Source organism: Tiliqua scincoides, chromosome 5 (genome assembly GCF_035046505.1).
Source record: "Tiliqua scincoides isolate rTilSci1 chromosome 5, rTilSci1.hap2, whole genome shotgun sequence".
In the NCBI taxonomy this organism is placed as follows: Eukaryota; Metazoa; Chordata; class Lepidosauria; order Squamata; family Scincidae; genus Tiliqua; species Tiliqua scincoides.
In genome coordinates this window covers 106,750,989-106,772,659 of record NC_089825.1, presented here as the reverse complement: position 1 = coordinate 106,772,659, position 21,671 = coordinate 106,750,989, and the positions used below count along the sequence as shown (strand labels likewise).

General features: G+C 46.1%; 2 protein-coding genes across 2 annotated transcripts in view; both read right to left on the bottom strand.

Annotated features, from left to right (window-relative positions):
- Nucleotides 1-2,611, bottom strand: part of LOC136652987 (vomeronasal type-2 receptor 26-like) — a 32,429-nt gene extending 29,818 nt beyond the window's left edge. The window contains exon 1 of the mRNA XM_066629913.1: nucleotides 2,525-2,611. Coding sequence (XP_066486010.1) covers nucleotides 2,525-2,611 — 87 coding nt within the window. The remainder of the gene's footprint in view (nucleotides 1-2,524) is intronic.
- Nucleotides 2,612-4,237: 1,626 nt separating this feature from the next.
- Nucleotides 4,238-11,374, bottom strand: LOC136652986 (vomeronasal type-2 receptor 26-like). Its single transcript, XM_066629912.1, has 5 exons — nucleotides 11,288-11,374; nucleotides 9,970-10,854; nucleotides 8,402-8,635; nucleotides 6,300-6,426; nucleotides 4,238-5,139 (listed from the first exon to the last, which is right to left on the bottom strand). The coding sequence occupies exons 1-5, from the start codon at nucleotides 11,372-11,374 to the stop codon at nucleotides 4,238-4,240; spliced, it is 2,235 nt and encodes a 744-aa protein (XP_066486009.1).
- Nucleotides 11,375-21,671: the final 10,297 nt, after the last annotated feature.

Here is a 21,671-nt window from a genome sequence, read left to right as displayed (position 1 = left end):
AAGAAAACCCTCCCATCCGTGGCAACAGCGTGATCTGGGAGATCATCTGCTGCCTTCCCCATGCCTTGCAACAACTTACTGTATTCCCAATTCCTTTGTAGGTGTTTGGAAGCACAAATGTAGATGAAAGTATATTTATACAAACTTTGAAAGAATCCTGCTCATTAATCTAAGTACATCTTCCAAAACAAGCATAAGCAGACTCTCTTCTGAACATGCCAGTCCTTGAAATATACATTGGTAATTGATCTGATCTGAGCTTCTGAACATTTTGGAGATTTAAGAAGCATTTCCTTACATTATCATCCTTGTTTTGGGGTGTTCGCTGAAAGAAATGTCACCAAATATGCAGGTAAACTGTGACACAATCGCTCCAATGATCAGATCTCCACTCTGTTGATACTTCCAGGGGAACTGGGAGAGTTCAGTGACGGCACACAAAAGCAGCCTGTGCCCTGTATTCAGCTGGAGAAAACTGAAGGCCCAGAATGAGCAGCAGCGCTAACAGAAGCATCCCTGCTATCTTGTGTGGATCTTGACTCAGAATGCCCAGTTGCTATCCATCATCCACCCTCAACCTGCCTAGAACAACCCCAACTTGTGTGCAGCAATGCTTCCAGAATCTCTTGAAGAATTGGGCATATATAGTGGTGGATCTCCCCATCTGCTGCCAGGACAGCATTGGGCCATAAGTAACTGAAGATAAAAATGGCACCGTTCTCACTGTTCACAGTTTTCAACCCAGGTCTGAGCAGCTCAGAGATTATATGTTGATCAATATGTTTGAGGCATTAGAAAAGAGCTGTGGGATTTGCCTAGCGGGAGAATGACTCATAGCAATTGAAGTTAATTATAGGATTGGAAATCATTGCTCAGATGATTGCACTGGGTGGCATAATGTTTGCATCAGATGTAGGGGGGGGGAATCCACTTGGATCTTTGAGTGATTTAGGGCCAAAACCTACCCATTTTGGGCCCCATCTATGCAGCAGTGCCAAAAACATCAACCACTTCATCCTATGGTGGGGGGGGGCAGTCACAGAGGCCTCCTTTGTGGCACAGGAGCAGCTACCATGACGCAGGGTGATCTTCTCAGATCTGCTACAGCTAAATAGCTATTGCAAGTTTCCATTGACTTGAGCTGCAGGATTGGGTCCAGGAAAGGAGTCAGGACAGTGGTTCTCAAACTGGGGCATCACATCGTCCCAGTCTGCAAGCCCTGGGCTCTGCTCCCTTAAGGGCTGGGGAGGGGGAAGGCATCCAGGGGATCGTGCCTCTGATCAGAGTGCAGGGGCACACTTCCACACACCCCTGCCTGCAGCTCCTCTGACCCCTGGGAGGCTACTGCAGGCAGGGATGAATGGAAGTGTGCCCCTGCACCCCCCCCCCCACAGCAGCATGATGCTGGGCATCGTGTCACTGCGTTCCCCCACCCCTGCCCCTTAAGCAAAGACTTGCAGGCTCTCAAACTCTCCCAGAGAATTTGAGAACCACTGAGTTAGAATATTGGCCACACCAGTGAGGCCAATCCTGCCCCCTGGGACCCGATCAGCCCACCCTGCCTCATTTTGCTACCTCTCTGCCCCAATTCCACCTTCTTGCCACCCCCTCCCACCTCTGCCAATGACTACGTAGTCAAGGAGCATGAGTGCATTTTCATGGAAGGGAAGACACAGTCCTTCCCACTGATGTAGCTGGCAGCGCAGTAAGTTCATGCACAAAGAGTGCCTTCTGCAGTAGGCGCCGACTCCTTTACATAATTCCGCATTGTCACGAGACAGGATCCAAGGACAGGCGGCTCTACTAAGTGCTAAATTGGGCCTATTAGTGGAATAAGAGGGATTCTATTCGCGCAACAGGACGTGAAGAGAAAAAATAGCAACTGAATGGGGAGTTCCTAGAAAGAAGCCACACCTTTTGCCAAACCTAATCCCCTGACCCAGGTCCACATGGGCAAGTACCAGTGATTATGCTGCTGCATGTCTAATTAGACCCACCCCAGCCACGGAAACCTACCTCCGGATTCCCTTACCCAGGATTTTCAGGACTGCCCCCCACCGGATGCAGCAAGTGCCAGATCACAAAATACTGCCCCCCTCCCCATTAGGCTGCTTTACTGGTCGCTTCAAAGCCTCTTGTGACATCCTCTGGCCCTTCAAAAGTCTTCTGCGTCCTCCGGAGTACCTTCCAAAAACCAGAAGTCATGTTTAACAGCCCTCTGGAGGCTTGAGAAGGATTTCAAAGGGCCAGGAGACATAGATCTGAATAGGACAGTGTCTGGTCCTGGACTACAGGATAGGATCTGGTGGATGCTTCTGCCACTGAGATCCACTGCTCTCCTGCCCCTGTACCATCCTGCTCCAGCCATGATCTACCCTCACCACCAGTTGACACATGGAACATGACACAACATCCAGTGGCAGGAGGCTCGGCTTAGTGGGCAGAGCTCTTAGTGTTTAATAAAGCCTCAGGTCCACCCTGAGCCTCTTGTTGATGTTTGTTGTGTTGCATCTGGTCTCCCAACCCGGAAGTCACTGGCGATGATGTCATCATCACAGATGATGTCATCACTGGCAGTTACTTCCAGTGGTACTTCAAATAGGTGGACCATGTGAAGTGCTATGGTGGAGGAAACCGTGTGAAATACTGTTCTTCATGATTGTTCTAAATTGAGTTGCTTGAATGCCTGTGATTTTGAATGAGTCTGTGGTGAATGAAGCCCCTCGTCTGAATAAAAAAAAATATATATAGTAATAATAATAATAATAATAATAATAATAATAACAACAACAACAACAACAGGTATTTATATACTGCCTTTCTTGGTCTTTATTCAAGACTTTATTCAAGGCGGTTTACAGGCTTATCTAAATCCCTTATTAAATAGGGATTTTTACAATTGAAAGAAGGTTCTTTCTTTCAAGAACCACTACATTCAGGTGTTTCATTCCGATCTGGCTTCACATTCTGGCCTCCATCCTCCCATGCACAGAGCAGATGGAATAGCTCGGCTTCAGCTTGTCAGCTGCTCCAAGGTCGCATGGTGCCGGTGGCCTCGAACTGGCAACCTTGTGGATGTTATCTTCATGCAGACGGAGGCTCTACCCTCTAGACCAGACCTCCTGCCCATGTATGTGTAACCTGTATTGGCTGAGATGGGTAGAAAACCCTTTGTGAGCTGTGAGTGTCACAAACTAGCTGTAAAGCACGTTCGTGGCTGTCAGCAACAGTCCAGTGACGATGCTAGCTCAGCACCAGAGGATCACTGGTGCTCCGCGGCTCGGTAGTCATGCATACCACTGGGTGGCAGAGAAGTGAGCGGAGGTGTGGGGGGAGATGGGGTGGAGGTGTTCTGGGGCAGGGGGAGGAGGAGGGTGGGGGAGGAGGAGGCATGCTGGGGGAGGGAGTGGGGCGGGAGGGGGCGGGATCAGTATCTGCAAGGGATCCATTCCAGCCCCCCCTTTCCTACCTTCATCCTCAGCAGCACAAAACAGAGAAGAAAATGGCCACTGCCCCAATCTTCTTCAGCCTCAATTTCAGTGAGATAGTGGAGGACTGACCATACTGGCATGCTAGAGTGGGAAAGGAAGCTGGACTAGTGCCTCATGAATTCACTACCCCTCCAACATTGTCACTTGTTGTGAATGGTTCCACAGCACTTCACAGACAGGCCTCCCATGTGAAAGGTGGGCAGCCCAATCTTGAGCTGCCCGCAGTGCAAGGCCGCCACGGAGCCAAAATGACCACCACAGCATCCAACGCACAACCGAGCATCCTGCAGTGGCTCCTCAGGGGAAGTGGACTTTGATCCACTTCCCCTGAGTAAGGGAAGTAGCTGTGCTACAAGATTCTATGACGGCTGTAGAGCTGGTGCAGAAATGGAGAGTCCCGTGTTGGACCTCACATTCCTACAAAGGGCACAGGATCTGGTGGAGCCGAGCTCCACCAGTCCAGCCCTCCTCCTACCTTGTGCCTACCCTGCCACACCTCATCCCCGCCCTCCACCTGCCTCCCACCACACAGCAATGCTTCCTTCCTGCCTCTCCCCACACCCACACTCACCTATCTGCCACCAGGTTTGTTTGTTTGTTTGTTTATGGAATTTATACCCTGCTTTTCTATCCCAACAAAGGGAACTCAAGGTTGCTACCAAGAACGTGAAATAGTGGAGAGTGATCGAATATGTGGGCTATATCTACTTCCAGATAATACAAAATAAAAGATATGAAACACATACTTAGTGATTTCTTCTTCTGAGCTGATCCTTGCTGTTCTGTTCAGGCCTCAGGATAATTATGTAGCATTTGGGGAGAAAGATACAGCCCAGCAACCCAGCACTGGAGGCCAAGATGGAGAAGATCTCCACAGCCACCATGTACTTTCCCTTGGTGCTCAGGTAAGGCGGGATAAAGGACAACCACACACTACAAAACACCAACATACTGAAAGTGATGAACTTGGCTTCATTGAAACTGTCTGGCAACTTCCTGGCTTGGAAAGCCACAGTGAAGCTGACAGCAGCCAGAAATCCCAGGTATCCCAGAACACAATAAAACATAGTGATGGAGCCTTCATTGCACTCCACCACAGTTTCTTCAGCCAGAGAGTCCGTGTCCAAATCTGGAAATGGAGGGGCAGTGCAGAGCCACACAGCACAAATGGTGGCTTGAATGAGGGAGCAAACAAGTATAATGGAGTTGGCCAGTCTTTTCCCCACCCATTTCCTCATCCTGGATCCTGGCTTGGTGGCCATGAAAGCCAGAACCACAGTGATGGTTTTAGCCAAGATGCAAGAAACAGCCACTGAGAAGACAAGGCCAAAAGAAGTTTGTCGTAAAAAACAGGTCACTGCATGAGGCTGGCCAATGAATAGCAAGGAGCAGAGGAAGCAGAGCAATAAGGAGACAAGGAGAGAGTAGGTGAGGTCTCGATTGTTGGCTTTGATGATGGGAGTGTCCTTGTTCTTGATGAAAATCCTCAGCACCAAAACTGTGATCAGAGAGAAAGACAATGTCAAGACACTTAATGTCATTCCCAAGGGTTCTGTGAAAGAGAGGAAATGGAAGACTTTGGGGAGGCATTGATCTTGGTTCTTGTTTGGAAACTGACCTTCTGGACATTTGACACAGTCATCCATGTCTGAAAAAATAAACAAATGTAAGTTTGATGTATCTGTTATAATATTCTCTTCCTATATCAACCCATGCCTAACTAAGTGGATGGTCCCACCTCTAATTCATGTTTGAATAGAACATTCTTTGAAATGTCGTTTTTTCTCAAATGTCAGAAAACAGAACAATTGTACAGCCTGCAGTGGCCTCTTTGGACAGCAAATATAGAATATTGAGCTCTACTATGTGATCTAAAATATCCTTCCCAGCTAAAGAATTCTGCTATACTTGTCGGGTTCAATATGACTGTGGGTGAGGAATTGATGGCCAATAAAGAAGCAATGCTAAAAAGAAATTGCTTTTTTTATGTAAAGTGCAGCATCTTCCGAGTTTTAAAAACAGGGGAAATAGAAATTTTAAAATCCATCATGGGATATCAGTGAAAGGAAAGTTCAAACCATGGGAGAAGACTTATTATGGGGGACAATACTATAGTAAAATGTGCTTTGGGTGCGAAAGGTGCCCAATAGTGACTGAAAAGGGTCAGAACAAGAAATGAGATTGACTGCTTAAAATCCTCGTCCTTCCTCAGTGGTGAAGAGCCCAACTAGCAGCTAATTTTGCTACTATTAAATTTGAAAGAGAGAATCACATAGTTGTCAAGCAGGTGTTTCTTGTAACATTTGATTTAACTCAATTTTTCCCTCCTTCACTTGTAAGTGATATGAATGGGAGAGAATCAGCCACCATTCACAGGTTTTTGGCTTTTGAGTGTGGTGCAGTGCGGCGAGTGGAGGCGTCGAGGGTGTGGCAAGCGCAACTCCTGTGTCATCTGCCTGCCCCCCCCAAGGTTCACCATTGCCCCAGAGGCCTCTTAGGGCACAATCCTAACCAGGTCTACTCAGAAGTAAGTCCTATTTTGTTCAGTGGGGCTTACTCTTAGGAAGGTGTGGTTAGGATTGCAGCCTTAAACGTACTCTAGCCAAAGAGCTGTTGTAAATCTCAAGAGGCACACTGGGAACCAGGCAGCCCACGGAGAGGTAGGTAAAATTGCTTCTGTTAGGCTGCCTTTTCCCCGGCTGGCTCATAGCATGAAGAGTTTTAAAGCATAAAACTAGGAAAAAGCGGATACTTAGGAGTGATGTTATAACATGAACGATTCATTACACTGCACATTTTGTCTCCCACCTGTCTGACAAGAAATCTTCCCTTCTGGACATAGATCACAATCATAGCAACAAAACGGCTTCCCTTCTTTCTTTTTTCTGCTGTAACCTGGAGAGCAGTGGTCATTGCATAGAGCAGTGGGCAGCACCTATGCATGGAAAGAGAAGAGAGTTTACTCCTTTGGCTAGTGAGAAAGTACTATTCTTCTCTAAGACCAAACTATTTTTTTCTTTGATAGGGTTGGGGTGGGTTATAGCTGAATGGAAGCAAACAAGAACAGGAATTTTGGAAATTCAGAACCAGAAGTGTGAACCCAACTTAAGAAGCAATGAACTCAACTTGAAGTTGGCTGTTGAAGCACACGAACTCCTCATGATCAGAATATTTTTTTAGTCTACTACTACAGTCTCATTAAAGGATTCAGCCATTCACTGATGGAATCATCCAGGATATTCACAGCCCCATCCTGTGCTTCCCAGGACCCAGGGCTGCAGCGGCACTGAAATGGCTACTGCTGCATCCTGTGAGGCTGAGAAGAAGCGTGGGGTCTACTCCACGTGTGTGAGATTATGCTCCCTCACCCTGTGTAATCCCAGGTGGCCCCAATGGTTCTCCTCAGATTTGTGCCCACTATTGTGTGGATTCAAAGAACCATGTCAGATCTCCCAAGCAGGGAGGGGGGATAGGAAAGGGTGGCAGGGCCTTCCGTCTTCAACCCTACCTGCTTCGTTCCCCTCTGCCATGCTTTCTTCCACCCTTCTCCCAACTGGAACATGCCCCCCACCACAACTTAACTCTGCCACCAGGCGCATGCATGAAGCTCCGGGTGGCGGTTGTTTCTATTCCACCCAGCGATGGCTCATGCTGAGCTGGTACCCAAGCCAGCCCAACAGTAAGTGTCGTGAGGGCCTTTAGATCAGGCCCTCAGTCAGTAACTTCTCTAATAGACGTGGAAATAACTGCCAAAATACTTGCACCAAAGATAAAAATCCTACTATGGAGAGGTATGGCAGCCTTGAGCAGAGGGCATTATTCTGAGTGGTAAATTCTAGGACTGGTTTTTGCAGACAAGAAATCCCCAGCAAAAAAGCTTGCATGACACAATGAACAGCAGCCAGAGAAAATCTTGTTGTCTGGATAAAGATAGTATAGAACTCTTCTAAATAAATAAAGAGAGGCAGGGTTGGTGTCAGATGTTCTGGACTAATTTGCAGGCATGACCAGATAGCGAAAAGATAGTATGATATCTTTTGATATCTTTATCAGATAGCGATAAAGATAGTATGATTGGCAACCTTGAGTCTCGAAAGACTATGGTATAAGCCTACAGCACCCGGTATTCCCAGGTGGTCTCCCATCCAGGTACTAACCAGGCCTGACCCTGCTTAGCTTCCGAGATCATGGTATAAGCCTACAGCACCCGGTATTCCTATAGAACTCTTCTAAATAAATAAAGAGAGGCAGGGTTGGTGTCAGATGTTCTGGACTAATTTGCAGGCATGACCAGATAGCAAAGATGTCAGAGATCAACCAATAGCGGAGCTGTGCAGGGGAACATGACTACATACCAAAGGCTGTCCCCTGAACCCACAGCATTGGTAGCACAAAATGTACCATCATGTGGTAAGCAGGGGTATGATGGGAGATATAGTTGAGCGTTTTGCTTCAGGACCCCTGGCAACTTTTCTGATCTGGAGCTCAGTAGACAAGTGTGACCCTGTCAAGCCTCATAGCTCAGTGACGGATACCAAGCTATTAATGCAAACAGGACTGAGTTCATTCTCAACATCTCTAGACAAAGAAATATCAGTAGCAATGTCTGAGATGATTCACAGCCCAATACTGACTAAGTGCAGGGGTGGGAGAAGGTGGGGTAGGGAAGGGAGGGTGGAATGAGATGAGGGGATGGCAGCAATAGGTGGGGTCAGAAGATTGAGACTACGAGTTATAAATTCTATACTAAATTCTACATACTGATTTTGCGATTCCTTACAAAAAAGTAAGTTCTTTCGAAAGCATTGCTTAGAAGACTGGGAGGGAATACCAAGGGTCAAGGTGATCAGGATTTAATGCTGGTACATTTCCCATTTAGCTTTACATCTTCCAGCTGAATCATACCATACCTGATTGAATGCGCTGGGCCATGTGATGGTATCATCATTAATGGTGAATTCTTTGCCTGGGGTAACTTGAGGATCCATCATTCCTGTCTTCACTCTCAAGAAGGACTGGTTGGGGAAAGTCACCCAGTTGATCAGATCAAATCCAGCTGCTAATTCACCCTCCTCATCAAAAGACACCGTGTCTCCAGTACTGTTGTTAAATGAGATGCTTCTCAGGAATGAGTGAAGCTGGATTGGAAGGGGTCAAGGAAAACATTATAAATGATTTGTGTTTTCAGGAGAGGGACTTTTGTGTAACTGAAAGGACCACATCGTAAAACCAAAATGTTCAGCACACGTCACCTCTGTTTCCGCTGAATTCCTATTTGTCAGCAAATTATGTGTTTGTCTTTGTGGGGGAAGAGGGAACGACATTAATGGCAGCTAGCACTTCCAGAACTTTCTGGAATCTTTTTTCTGATGGGAACTGGGGTTAGGATTTTAATTCCAAAATTCCTGGCAAAATATTGATAGTTTCAAAAAAATAAATATTTATTTACTTTCTTTGAAGTGAACCCTCTGAGGGTCTTCTCAAGGACAGAAAGGATCAACATAGCATCTCTTTCATACCACAGTAGAAATCTAGTGTCACAGTCTGGGAAGAGCCCATCATCCCCCCCCCCCCTCTCAAAGCCAAGTACTTTGCTGTAAGGGAAAAGCTTGCAGATGGAAGTCCTGCAACTGTTCAGTTTGAGTGCTCCGAAAAGGGTCAAAGTTTTGTGAATGTTTGGAGGCTTTGGGAGCATTTGAATCATTGCCTCTCATATACTCTAGCCTTTCTGAGCATTTAGTTAGAATATGCACAAATACATGACCCCCATTTTGAGTCAAAGACTGCAAAGACTTTGAGTGAAAGACTGCAACAATATAACAATATAACAATAGTTATATCCTAACTTTGGATAGCAAAGTTAGTCATGAGTCAGTTCCACTGATTTTACACACCTCATCCATAGTGATATGTAACCAACTGTGGAACAGAAAACAAAATAGATAAGGCTCCTAAAAAGCTGGATTGACAAAATCCATTATAATGTTCGGGCAGTAGAATCCTACCTTAGACTAGGCTGCCCTACCGCCAGCCGTGAAAGTAGGCTGATGGCGGAGGTGGAGACTGGTGGAGTAGGCAGAACAGAGTAGGAGAAGGAATGGGGAAGTTTCTACAAGGGGAGCAGGTGGGAGGCAGAACAGGATGGGGGTGGATCTAGGGGTGGATGTAGGCAGCACCTACATGCATCTGAACCTAATCACATTCCCCATCCCTTTCAATCTTCCTGGCTCGCCTCAGATGTCCACAAGAAAAATAGGACTCACAGATCAGAGGCATTCTATTGGGGCAATGGAAGTTTGCCTTGTGGCAAGAGAACAAGAGTTGCCTCAGCTCAAGGAGGCTTCCTGATGTATCCCCTGCAGTGTAAAGCTCAAGCTCCATTGGCTCAGCTGCATAAGCTGGGGGGATTCAGTTAGGATTCAGATCTTACTTGTCTTCTAACATCCCCATAGACAAGGAAGCCAATTTGCAACATTACCTGAGACCATTGTGGATGTGGAGAAGAGAGCCTGCGTTTGTCTACCACTGATCTGTGCTCGGCCCTGAATGAGAACATCTTCTGCAATGCATGCGCTACAGCGTGAACCGCATTGTAGATGCTGTAGCTTTGGCCAGTCATGCTCATTTCAAAAAAGGTCCCTGGGAGGTCCTCCAACCTCTCTTGACCAGTGCATGGATCTCTGCTGTCCTCGCCATCATCCGAATGAGAAAATGAGCAGTTAAAAGCCCCTTCCCAGAAGTTCCTGATGAAGTCATCTCCTTCTTGTGACTTTGGATGTAGAGATTGAAGGAACTCTGAAAACCCCAGCACTCTGTTGGAGTGAATGGCAAAAGACAGGGCACCATGGAAGACCTGTATGTCAAAATCCCTGTGCACTGTCAGTGATGAGAAATCCCACTGGCTGGTCAATATCCACACTTTACCAACAAAAGACACTGTCATACCTTCTAGTAGGGTATATAAATATATCGCCCATTTCAAACCTGTTGTGGCCTGAAAGTCTGCATTGACAACATAGATTGTGACTTCAGAATTGATTAGTTCCAGTATCTGAGCCAAATGGGGGTTTATTACATCAGCGGTCTCTAATATTTCTGCCGTCTCTGTAAATTGAGAGAGTGCTGGTATTCTTTTACTAAAGGCTGCACAGATGCCATGTTCAGAAAGCATTTTCAACATGGTGCGCACAAATTTTTCTCCATTATCATCATTGTAAGTAACAACCCCGACCCAAGTCCACTGGAAATGCTGAAGTAAATGGACAATCCCTCTGTACTGATGGGATTCATTGGGGACCATCCGATAAAAGGAAGGAAGCTGCATTTTAACATTCTTCACTGGAGCAAGTGCACAGTAGGCAATCTAGGAAAGAAGAATTACTATTATACTAGGAGAAGAACTGATACAAAATATTTATGAATCTGATCAAATAAAGTGCTGAGATGAAAACCTAGTTTGAAATAAAGTAATATGTTACTGGGAGATGAGCCGATATGGACATTTTAGCTTAAGTAGTTTAGGGCGCAATCCAACCCTTCACTTGTTCCGGTGCAAGTCATGTTTACGCCTCTTCCGGAGGAAGCTGGATTGGCACTCAGAAGAGCACGGGCCTGCAGAGGCTGATGCAAGCCTCCGTGCTGGCTTCCTCTGCAAGTCTTGTGTTGACCTGGCATTCCTGGGTGGAGGGAGGGCGAGGGGAGTGCAAGCAGTGGGCGACCCTGGGGGTGAGTGGGTAGGTAGGGATTGAGAGGTCGGGGTGGGATCAGGCAGTTATGCCGGATCCCAAATCCCATACCCGGGGAGAACAGAGTGGCTTCAAGCCGCTCCACTCTCCACGAACTTGTATCACCTGAGGAGGTGGTACAAGTTCAAGGAGACCCATTGGGCCAAAGGCACCTTACCCAGGGGTAAAGGGAAAAGTTTCCCCTTGCTTCTGGCTGAGCCGCCTTGGGCCCCTATCCTGTGCTGGATACAGTGCAAGATAGGATTGTGCCCTTAGTTTAAAACTGCTCCACCTTTTCTAACCTCATGGAAATCTCAAGGCAGCTTTCTGGCCTTATTAGGAAGATGACTAAGGGCCCAATCCTATCCCATTTTCCAGTGCCGGTGCAACTGTACCAATGAGGCACGCACTGCATCCTATGGTGGGGAGGCAGTCACAGAGGCCTCCTCAAGGTAAGGGAATGTTCGTTCCCTTACCTTGGAGCTGCATCGATGCTGGAAAGTTGGATAGGATTGGGCCCGAATAATCAACACCAAATAAACAGAGTCTCAAAAAGAAATGATCAACTATGCCCACTGTTATTACCAAGTTGACCCAGAACCCCATCCTTTGCTTGTCTGCTCAAAAGTAAATCCCATTATAGTCAAAGCTTACTTTCTTATAGCTTACTTTCAGGTAACTGTGGGTAGGATTACAGTCCTATTGTGGTTGCTGAGTCAATTGACTGGATTCATTCCCCAAATTAATGAAATAGGTAGGCACAAGTAATGTGGCATTATATAACTGAAATTGTTTGGAGCATAAAGAAAACTTTGAACATAAAGCAAAAACCAATGGAAGGCTTGCTGAAACATAAGAAGTTTGTCTGCCCTTTCAGAGCAGAAGCAAGTAGAGGGACAACCAGAACTTTTCTCAACCAGAACAGAATTTGACAGGCTAGGAGCTGCAACAAAGAAGGGTCTGGCATGAGCTGCCACCAACTATATTTTCGTTAAAATATAAACATTAAAACATTAACTTTTGCAGCACGTAAACTTGCATCAGTTTCTTTCTTTATACCAGGGGTCTCCAGACGTTTTGGCCAGAGGGCCGCATGAAATATCTGGCGCAGTACTGAGGGCTGGAAAAAAAATTAAATGTAAAATTTAAATAAATAAATTAGAGATGGAACTTAGATGAATGAATAAATGAATGAGTGGGCTCATTCACTCAGCCTCTCTGGCCCTCAGAACATCCTCCAGATGCAATCAGAGCACAGCTCTGGTCATGTTCAGTCGAGTGGGCCAGAGGCTTTCAGGAGACAAGAGGCTGGCTGCAGGTCGGATAGAGGCTTACTGCGGGCCGCATCTGGCCCCCGGGCCAGGGTTTGGAGACCCCTGCTTTACACCAATTAAATGTTTGATTTCATTGTTATTCACAGGGGAACACTCAGTGAACTCAACCTGTAAGATCATTTGTGTTAATGATATACAACATGTCAGACAGACAGAAAAAAAAATTGTTCTCTATTTGCATGCATGTGTGTTCATGTGCTATCAGCTGCAGAACTAGTGCTGGGCAAACAGAGCAAGTGCCCAGGCACTGAGCCAGCACAACTCTAGGACCATGTGGCAATCCTTACTGAGGCCCCCGACACAGTTGAAAACTGTACTTCTGGTCTTCTGGAAGTGCAGTTTAAGACTGCAGGGGAGGCTTCCCCAGTTGGTCCTAGAGTCACACAAGGCTATGTCGCACTTTGAAGGTGGGGAGGTGGCATTTCATGAAGAGTGGCATTTCACACAGGAGGGTGGCATCGCAGACCTCTGCCCCATTGTCCAGCACTGTGTGTGATATGCACAAGACTCTAACATTTTCTGCACTTTAATAGCTTCCTTGAGTTGGGCAGACAGCTTAAAATATTGTAGTAAATTTAATCTACTATTAGTTACTCGAAATTTATTGTAAGCACTGCGTACAGCGAACTTCAGTGTCAAGCAAGTCTGCTCAAGCTTGGCAGAGTTTTTTCTCCCACCTTCTGTTCTTTAAGGTGGAGGTATCCAGCCCAGTTTGTTCTGGAGAGTTGATATTAAAACCTCGAATAAGGTCACAATCCCTAGTTGGTTATCTGGATCCAGAGTAGACAACTGGAACATGTCCTCAGTTTGTAGTAGTGTGCAAAAGGACTCTTTAGTGGCTGCATCCCATTTAATTCTTTTAATTGTGTCAGGGTGACCGTCCTCCACCTGAGAGTGGGAATTGTGGTAGCAATCTGAGAAGTAGGCCAAATCACATATTAAGGGTAAATGGTCACTAGACTGTGGGTATCCAATTCTAAAATTCACTATCTGTGGGAGAAAATAAAAGGGAACCAGAATGTAATCAATAACACTCATACCTCTAGTTGAAATATGGGTATACTCTCCTTTATCCCCCAGATAATCTAGGCCGTTTAACCAAGTGAGGCCGTTGGTAATACAGAATTTAGCCAAAAGAAGCCCAGCTGCATTAATTGTTCTGTCTTTTGACTGCCTTTCAGAGAAACGAATCTCTGATAAGGTCATATCAGTAGGCAGATCTAGGATTTGATGGAAGATGTCGTTATTGTGTCCCACCCTGGCGTTAAAATCCGCAGAAATTATTGGTACGAGAGAAGGAAATTTGCCAGTCAATTCATTAAACATGCCACTAAAATATACCCACTGCTTTTCAGTTGCCGCTTTGTCATTGACAGGTGGCATGTACACATTTATAACCATAAGGCTTTGATGTGGCAGCCTCAGCTTAATTGCCTGGATTTTACAATAGCTATCGGCCATAAACACCAACGCATTCTTAAAAACAGGTTTCACTAATATGGCGAGACCGCCAGCAGGACGACCTTTTGCTGCGCTCTTCCGTGCTGGTAGTGATGTTACGGAGAACCCTTCAAACTCAATGGGTAAGGTAGCCCATGTTTCCTGTAGCAATATAACATCTCTATCCCTTAGGATTTCATCTAGCACTTTCTCCCGTGACTTTGCTGACCAGCCAGCGATATTCCAAGACAGGATTTTCAGTTGACCTTGGAGGGCTTCAGGGAGTCGATGTGGAAGCAGTCAGTCTGATGGAATTAAGGGAATTTGAATTTCTGAGCCCCTCTGCGTGCTTGAGGCAGGTGGTTGTAGCTCTGGCTCAAGCATAATGGTCTCCGGCAATCTTAGCTTGGTTTCCAATCGATCCGGCAGATTTGTCTCTTCTAGAGCATTGCCTGTTGCTGCTATGGCTGGGTTTCCATCAGGAACAAGATGGATCAATGGTTGTTGACTTGGTTGGATATCCACTGTTGAAAGCTGGGAGAGTTGTGCTATGGGTTCCTCTAAAACAGTAGAGGCAGGTTGCTGTTTAATTTGAATAGATGTATTGGGCATCTCCATCACCACGCCCTCCATTTTATCATCTAGACAGCAGTGTTCGCTATCCATGGCCTCTTTTGGTGGAGGGAGCAGATGGTTAAGGGGCTGTTTCTCACTCTCAAAAGCCCAGGCTGAGCCAACAGGAGGTGGCACTGTAGAGGGAGAGCCCCCAAGACAGAGGGAGTAAGGCATGCTTCCCCTGACTGGGGACTCCTGATGCATCTCAGTCTGATAGGTCGGCCTTAAGAAAGGGTCTTTGTCTGAGGAAACCATTGGAGAGTCCCGTGGAGAAGATGTGGTCTCACATGAAGTAAGGGGATGTGTCGTCTGCATCATATCCGACAGCTCCTTCCAGAGCATTTCCACTTTCTGCACAGTCTGTCGTTGTTCCTGATGAGGTAAGATTCTGAATGCCTCCAGGGCCTCCCTAGTCAGCTTGACCTCATCCACATCCAGTTGAGGCAACTGGTCTGTAAGCTGGGAGCTTATATTACAGTTGAAAAAAATCAGATTTTGCAAATGGCTACATTGTTTGTAAGGGGTCAAAGGACAAACCTTGGGGGGCTTGTCCAAGCCCCCTCAGTTAGAGGCTGTGAGTTGCATGGTGAATGAAGCAAATCTGGAGCAAGAAGAGCTGTTATGTTGTTGAAGTGAGGGTCTGGAGCCAGCAGCAGTCCCGGACGATTAGTCATTTTTCCCACTTTGGTTGTTAGAGGGAGACTAAAGCTCCCTTGTGGTTTTCCAAAGCACAATTCTTTTGCCATAGAGTCTTGGACCATATTAGCAGCTTCTATAATAGAATTTGACAGCTTTTTTGATGGTGGACTCAGTCCTATAGAGATATCAGACTCCATCGGCTCACTCGCCTCACTTGTCATCTCAGATACCAGATCTTTTCCTTCATGTCCACAGTTGAGTTGTCTACTTTGTTCTAAGAGACTGTCCAATCTTATCTGCAGATCCTCCAGTTCATCACGCCCATGTACTTGATGTCTATCCTTCACAGTAGCTTGTCTTGCAGATACTGTACCATGAAGATCTGAATTGCATGATGCTGGCATATCTGTCTTCCCAGTGATGTTAACTTCTACATGCTTAGCTTTTTTCCTGATTAATGATCTGATGCCTAGCTCTTTAAAAATGCACTGAGGGAAGATATCAAATCTTCTGAGCCTCTGTGCTGCGTGAAATATCTGCTGGGGCACACTTGTTGAGCAGAAGTCAAGAAAAAGTCTTTTATACGTTGGCTGGGTGGGTAAGAAATAAAAATACTTAATATCTGAATGAACAACCTAAAAGTTCAAAAGTTGGAAAGAGAACCGAGTTTTGTTTCTTTAGATTTCCAAAGGTGGGCATCTCTTCTGGGGAAGTGAATTAGTATCTGATTGTTTTGGAATAATTGCTGCACTTTCCTTTGTTTTCCGTGTTGTGCGCTGCTATAGTCTGTTGTCTCTGGTATGGAGGAGGATGATTTAATGGCATCCTCAGCGTTAATTACCGGAGGTTGGAACCTGGCAGCATTCAGAGTTAGCTGAGATGGATTCTGAATCATGGCTTCTAGTTGCCCCTCTATTTTGTTTAGGCGACCTAGTATCACTAGCAGTGACTCTGCAGATATAAAACAGATTTCTCCTAATTGTTGGAAAGTGCAATCTGAGGCAGACTGCCTTATCTGGGCACCATTAGTCTTATGATTCTGTCCGGGAGAGGTTTGTTTCCCAACTTTTCTAGCTTTCCCCCTCACTTCAGCTGGACACAATCTGCTAATAGGCACCCCTATTGCTGAGTCATCTGAAGATTCCACAGGTTCAGTTGCCATTGCAGTAAGACTAATATTTGTACTTACAGCACACTCAGATCCAGTGGGGGTGGAGGAGGGGAAGAAGCTCTCCATTCTCAGTTGTTTCTTTTTTCTCTTCTTCAGGTTTCCGCTTTCTAGGCAATCTGGGCAATCTGTGCACGGGCTTTTCCTCTGTCTTTTCCTCCCTTTGGCAGGCGTTCGGATCTTGTTAGTCATGTTTGCTATTCAAACATGTATAGAGATACTTGAGCAAGAGATACTGACTCCTCTCTCTTTCTGCACTTTATTTCTTATTCTGTGCTTTCAGGATTTGACTGGAATAGTGGCTTCTGAACTAGCAGCATTTCTTGTTTTTTTCAAAGAGAGAGAGAGAGAGAGAGAGACAGACAGAGAGAGAGAGAGAGAGAGAGAGAGAGAGAGAGAGAGAGACAGAGAGAGAGACAGAGATCCTTGCAAGTCAGTTACCTGGGAGGAAGAAAACAGAAATACTAATTTAAGAATTGTACCTGTGGAATCTTGTAGATGCCTAATTGAGTTGCCACGTGAAGGGAGATTTCTGCATCAAGTCCTCCAATGACAGCTATCAGTTCCTTTTGCTTCTCACATTTGAAGTTGGGGACAATCCTTTCCTGGGTGGAAAGAAGTTTCAGGGTGTTCTGGTAAGTCAGTTTTGCATCGTAGTAACTGTCATAGATGTGGAGCCACAGGCTGACATTAGGCAGGAAATTTGGATTCTCATTGATCTCCTTCACAGCAAAGACCAAGGACAGGACATGCTGATAGTTCTTTGGAACTGGACTAAAGGAAGAATTATATTTTGCATGAATCATATGGTCAATCCTTCATGAAGTGTCTATCTGAATGCAGGCTGTAACTAATTTTATGAAAGGCTCAGATGTTCTTTCAATTGAAGAGATTTCATCCATTTCCAACCCCGATGCCATTGTTGTGCCTTGTATGGGATTTGGCCATCTCCTCCTCCAACTTTGCCTGTAGTATATCCCAGGACAAAAGAACTCTCAAGTTGGGTCTCTGGAAGCTGGAGGGTAGAATCTTTCAAATAATCACTGTCTAGAAGAAGGGGTGCCTAGTTGCTAAGTTTTGCAATAACTGAGGGCACCTTTAACTATCCCGGGATACTCTTCAAAAAAAGAAATTTACTCCACCCATTGGAATGGATCTATATTTCAAGCAGAGCTCAGTGATACATAAATATTAAAGCGCCGTGTCATAAAAACAGTTCTAAGAAAAGAGTGTTCATATGATCTGAAATCAATCCATAGAACCCCACATATATAAGAATTTGAATGTAGCTCCTCATATCCAGTTGTCAGATTTACAGCCCAAGCCTAACCCACTTTGATGGTTAAATAGCCAGTGCGGAGTTGAGTAGCCCTACTGTGGGTCCACTTACCTTATGCGGGGAAGGGGACAAATGTCCCCAGCCCCCAAGGATCTATTGGGAGATGCAGCATTCTGAGCTGCCCAGAATGCCCTGGGAGCCAGGCAGCTCAGGATTGGGCTGTCAGACTGCAAACATACAAACTGATTTATTTCTGAATAGACATACATAGGATTGGGCTGTTACACACAGGCCGTATCTCAGTGGTGGAGCAAATGCTTTGCATGCATCCCTATTAGTATCATGTGGAGCAGAGAAAGATTTTTGTACGAAACTCTAGTTGCGACTTAGCATATCCAGTTCTGAACTGGATAATCTGACTAGATATAAATGATCCACGGAACCCAGAAACACCTGAAGGGCGCAGGAGAGAACTGAAAGACATGAAACAAAGTGGCACAAATGAATCATGTAGATGAAAGTATATTTATACAGTCTTTGAAAGAATCCTGCTCATAAATCTAAGTGCATCTTCCAAAACAAGCATAAGCAGACTGTCTTTTGGACATGCCAGTCTGTGCATGACACATTTCTAACTGATCTGAGCTACCAAACATTTTGGATGGTAGAAAAGGATGTCCTTATGTTAGTTCATCGATCAGCCTTGTTTTGGGGTGTTCGCGGAAAGCCATGTCATCAGAGTGGCAAACAAACTGCGATACATTTTCTTCAATGATGAGATCTCCTTTCAGGTGATATTTAAATGGGAGCTGGGAGGGATTATACTGCTGCCATGAACAGAAAGCTTTTTTTTATTTACCTGCAGCTAGCGCTGCAGTCCTGTGGGGTCCAGAGAGCCCTCCGCAGGTCTCCACGTGCCTGCCGAAGTCTAAAAATAGGAGGGAAAAGTGAGCTCTTCTGGTTACATTGCAAAAACTAGATGTGCCCATTAAAAAAAAAAAATAGTGTTTTGCATTCACTGGGAGCCCTGTGGAGGCCTCCCCAGACTCCTTGAACCCCAGAATTGCAGTGCAGAAAAGCACAGATGTAGATGAAAGTATATTTATACAAACTTCGAAAGAATCCTGCTCATTAATCTAAGTACATCTTCCAAAACAAGCATAAGCAGACTCTCTTCTGAACATGCCAGTCCTTGAAATACACATTGGTAATTGATCTGATCTGAGCTTCTGAACATTTTGGAGAGTTAAGAAGAATTTCCTTACATTATCATCCTTGTTTTGGGGTGTTCGCTGAAAGAAATGTCACCAAATATGCATGTAAACTGTGACACAATCGCTCCAATGATCAGTTCTCCACTCTGTTGATACTTCCAGGGGAACTGGGAGGGTTCAGTGACTGCACACAAAGCAGCCTGTGCCTTGCATTCAATTGGAGAAAACAGAAGGCCCAGAATGAGCAGCAGCGCTAACAGAAGCATCTTGGGTGGATCTTGACTCAGAATGCCCAGTTGCTATCGATCATTCACCCTCAACCTGCCTAGAACAAACCCAACTTGTGTGCAGCAATGCTTCCAGAATCTCTTGATGAACTGGGCATATATAGTGGTGGATCGCCCCATCTTCTGCCATGCTGCCAGGACAGCATTGGGCCATAAGTAACCGAAGATGAAAATGGCACCGTTCTCACTGTTCACAGTTTTCAACCCAGGTCTGAGCAGCACAGAGATTATATGTTGATCAATATGTTTGAGGCATTAGAAAAGAGCTGTGGGATTTGCCTAGCGGGAGAATGACTCATAGCAATTGAAGTTAATTATAGGATTGGAAATCATTGCTCAGATGATTGCACTGGGTGACATACTGTTTGCATCAGATGTAGAGGGGGGAAATCCACTTCTTGGATCTTGAGTGATTTAGGGCCAAAACCTACCCATTTTGGTCCCCAACTATGCAGCAGCGCCAAAAACATTAACCACTTCATCCTATGGTGGGGGGGGGGGAACAGTCACAGAGGTCTCCTTTGTGGCACAGGAGCAGCCACTATGATGCAGGGTGATCTTCTCAGATCTGCTACAGCTAAATAGCTATTGCAAGTTTCCATTGACTTGAGCTGCAGGATTGGGTCCAGGAAAGGAGTCAGGACAGTGGTTCTCAAACTGGAGCGTCACAACGTCCCAGTCTGCAAACCCTGGGCTCTGCTCCCTTAAGGGGTGGGGAGGAGGAAGGCATCCAGGGGATCGTGCCTCTGATCAGAGTGCAGGGGCACACTTCCACACACCCCTGCCTGCAGCTCCTCTGACCCCTGGGAGGCTACTGCAGGCAGGGATGAATGGAAGTGTGCCCCTGCACCCCTCCACAGCAGCATGATGCTGGGTATTGCGTCACTGCATTCCCCCACCCCTGCTCCTTAAGCAAAGGCTTGCAGGCTCTCAAACTCTCCCAGAAAATTTGAGAACCACTGAGTTAGAATATTGGCCACACCAGTGAGGCCAATCCTGCCCCCTGGGACTCGATCAGCCCACCCTGCCTCATTTTGCTACCTCTCTGCCCCAATTCCACCTTCTTGCCACCCCCTCCCACCTCTGCCAATGACTACGTAGTCAAGGAGCATGAGTGCATTTTCATGGAAGGGAAGACACAGTCCTTCCCACTGATGTAGCTGGCAGCACAGTAAGTTCATGCACTTAAAGAGTGCCTTCTGCAGTAGGCGCCGACTGCTTTACGTAATTCCGCATTGTCACGAGATAGGATCCAAGGACAGGCGGCCCTACTAAGTGTTAAATTGGGCCTATTAGTGGAATAAGAGGGATTCTATTTGCGCAACAGGACGTGAAGAGAAAAAATGGCAACTGAATGGGGAGTTCCTAGAAAGAAGCCACACCTTCTGCCAAACCTAATCCCCTGACCCAGGTCCACATGGACAAGTACCAGTGATTATGCTGCTGCATGTCTAATTAGACCCACCCCAGCCACGGAAACCTACCCCTGGATTCCCTTACACAGGATTTTCAGGACTGCCCCCCACCGGATGCAGCAAGTGCCAGATCACAAAATACTGCCCCCCTCCCCAATAGGCTGCTTTACTGGTCGCTTCAGAGCCTCTTGTGACATCCTCTGGCCCTTCAAAAGTCTTCTGAGTCCTCCGGAGAACCTTCCAAAAACCAGAAGTCATGTTTAACAGCCCTCTGGAGGCCTGGGAAGGATTTCAAAGGGCCAGGAGACATAGATCTGAATAGGACAGTGTCTGGTCCTGGACTACAGGATAGGATCTGGTGGATGCTTCTGCCACTGAGATCCACTGCTCTCCTACCCCTGAACCATCCTGCTCCAGCCATGATCTACCCTCACCACCAGTTGACACATGGAACATGACACAACATCCAGTGGTAGGAGGCTCGGCTTAGTGGGCAGAGCTCTTAGTGTTTAATAAAGACTCAGGTCCACCCTGAGCCTCTTGTTGATGTTTGTTGTGTTGCATCTGGTCTCCCAACCCAGAAGTCACTGGTGATGATGTCATCATCAGTGATGATGTCATCACTGGCAGTTACTTCCAGTGGTACTTCAAATAGGTGGACCATGTGAAGTGGTATGGTGGAGGAAACCTTGAGAAATACTGCTCTTCACGATTGTTCTAAATTGACTTGCTTGAATGCCTGTGATTTTGAACGAGTCTGTGGTGAATGAAGCCCCTCGTCTGAATAGAAAAAACTTCATGTATGTGTAACCTGTATTGGCTGAGATGGGTAGAAAACCCTTTGTGAGCTGTGAGTGTCGCAAACTAGCTGTAAAGCACGTTCGTGGCTATAAGCAACAGTCCAGCGATGATGCTAGCTCAGCACCAGAGGATCACTGGTGCTCCGCGGCTCAGTGGTCATGCATACATACCACTGAGTGGCAGAAAAGTGAGTGGAGGTGTGGGGGGAGATGGGGTGGAGGTGTTCTGGGGCAGGGGGAGGAGGAGGCATGCTGGGGGAGGGAG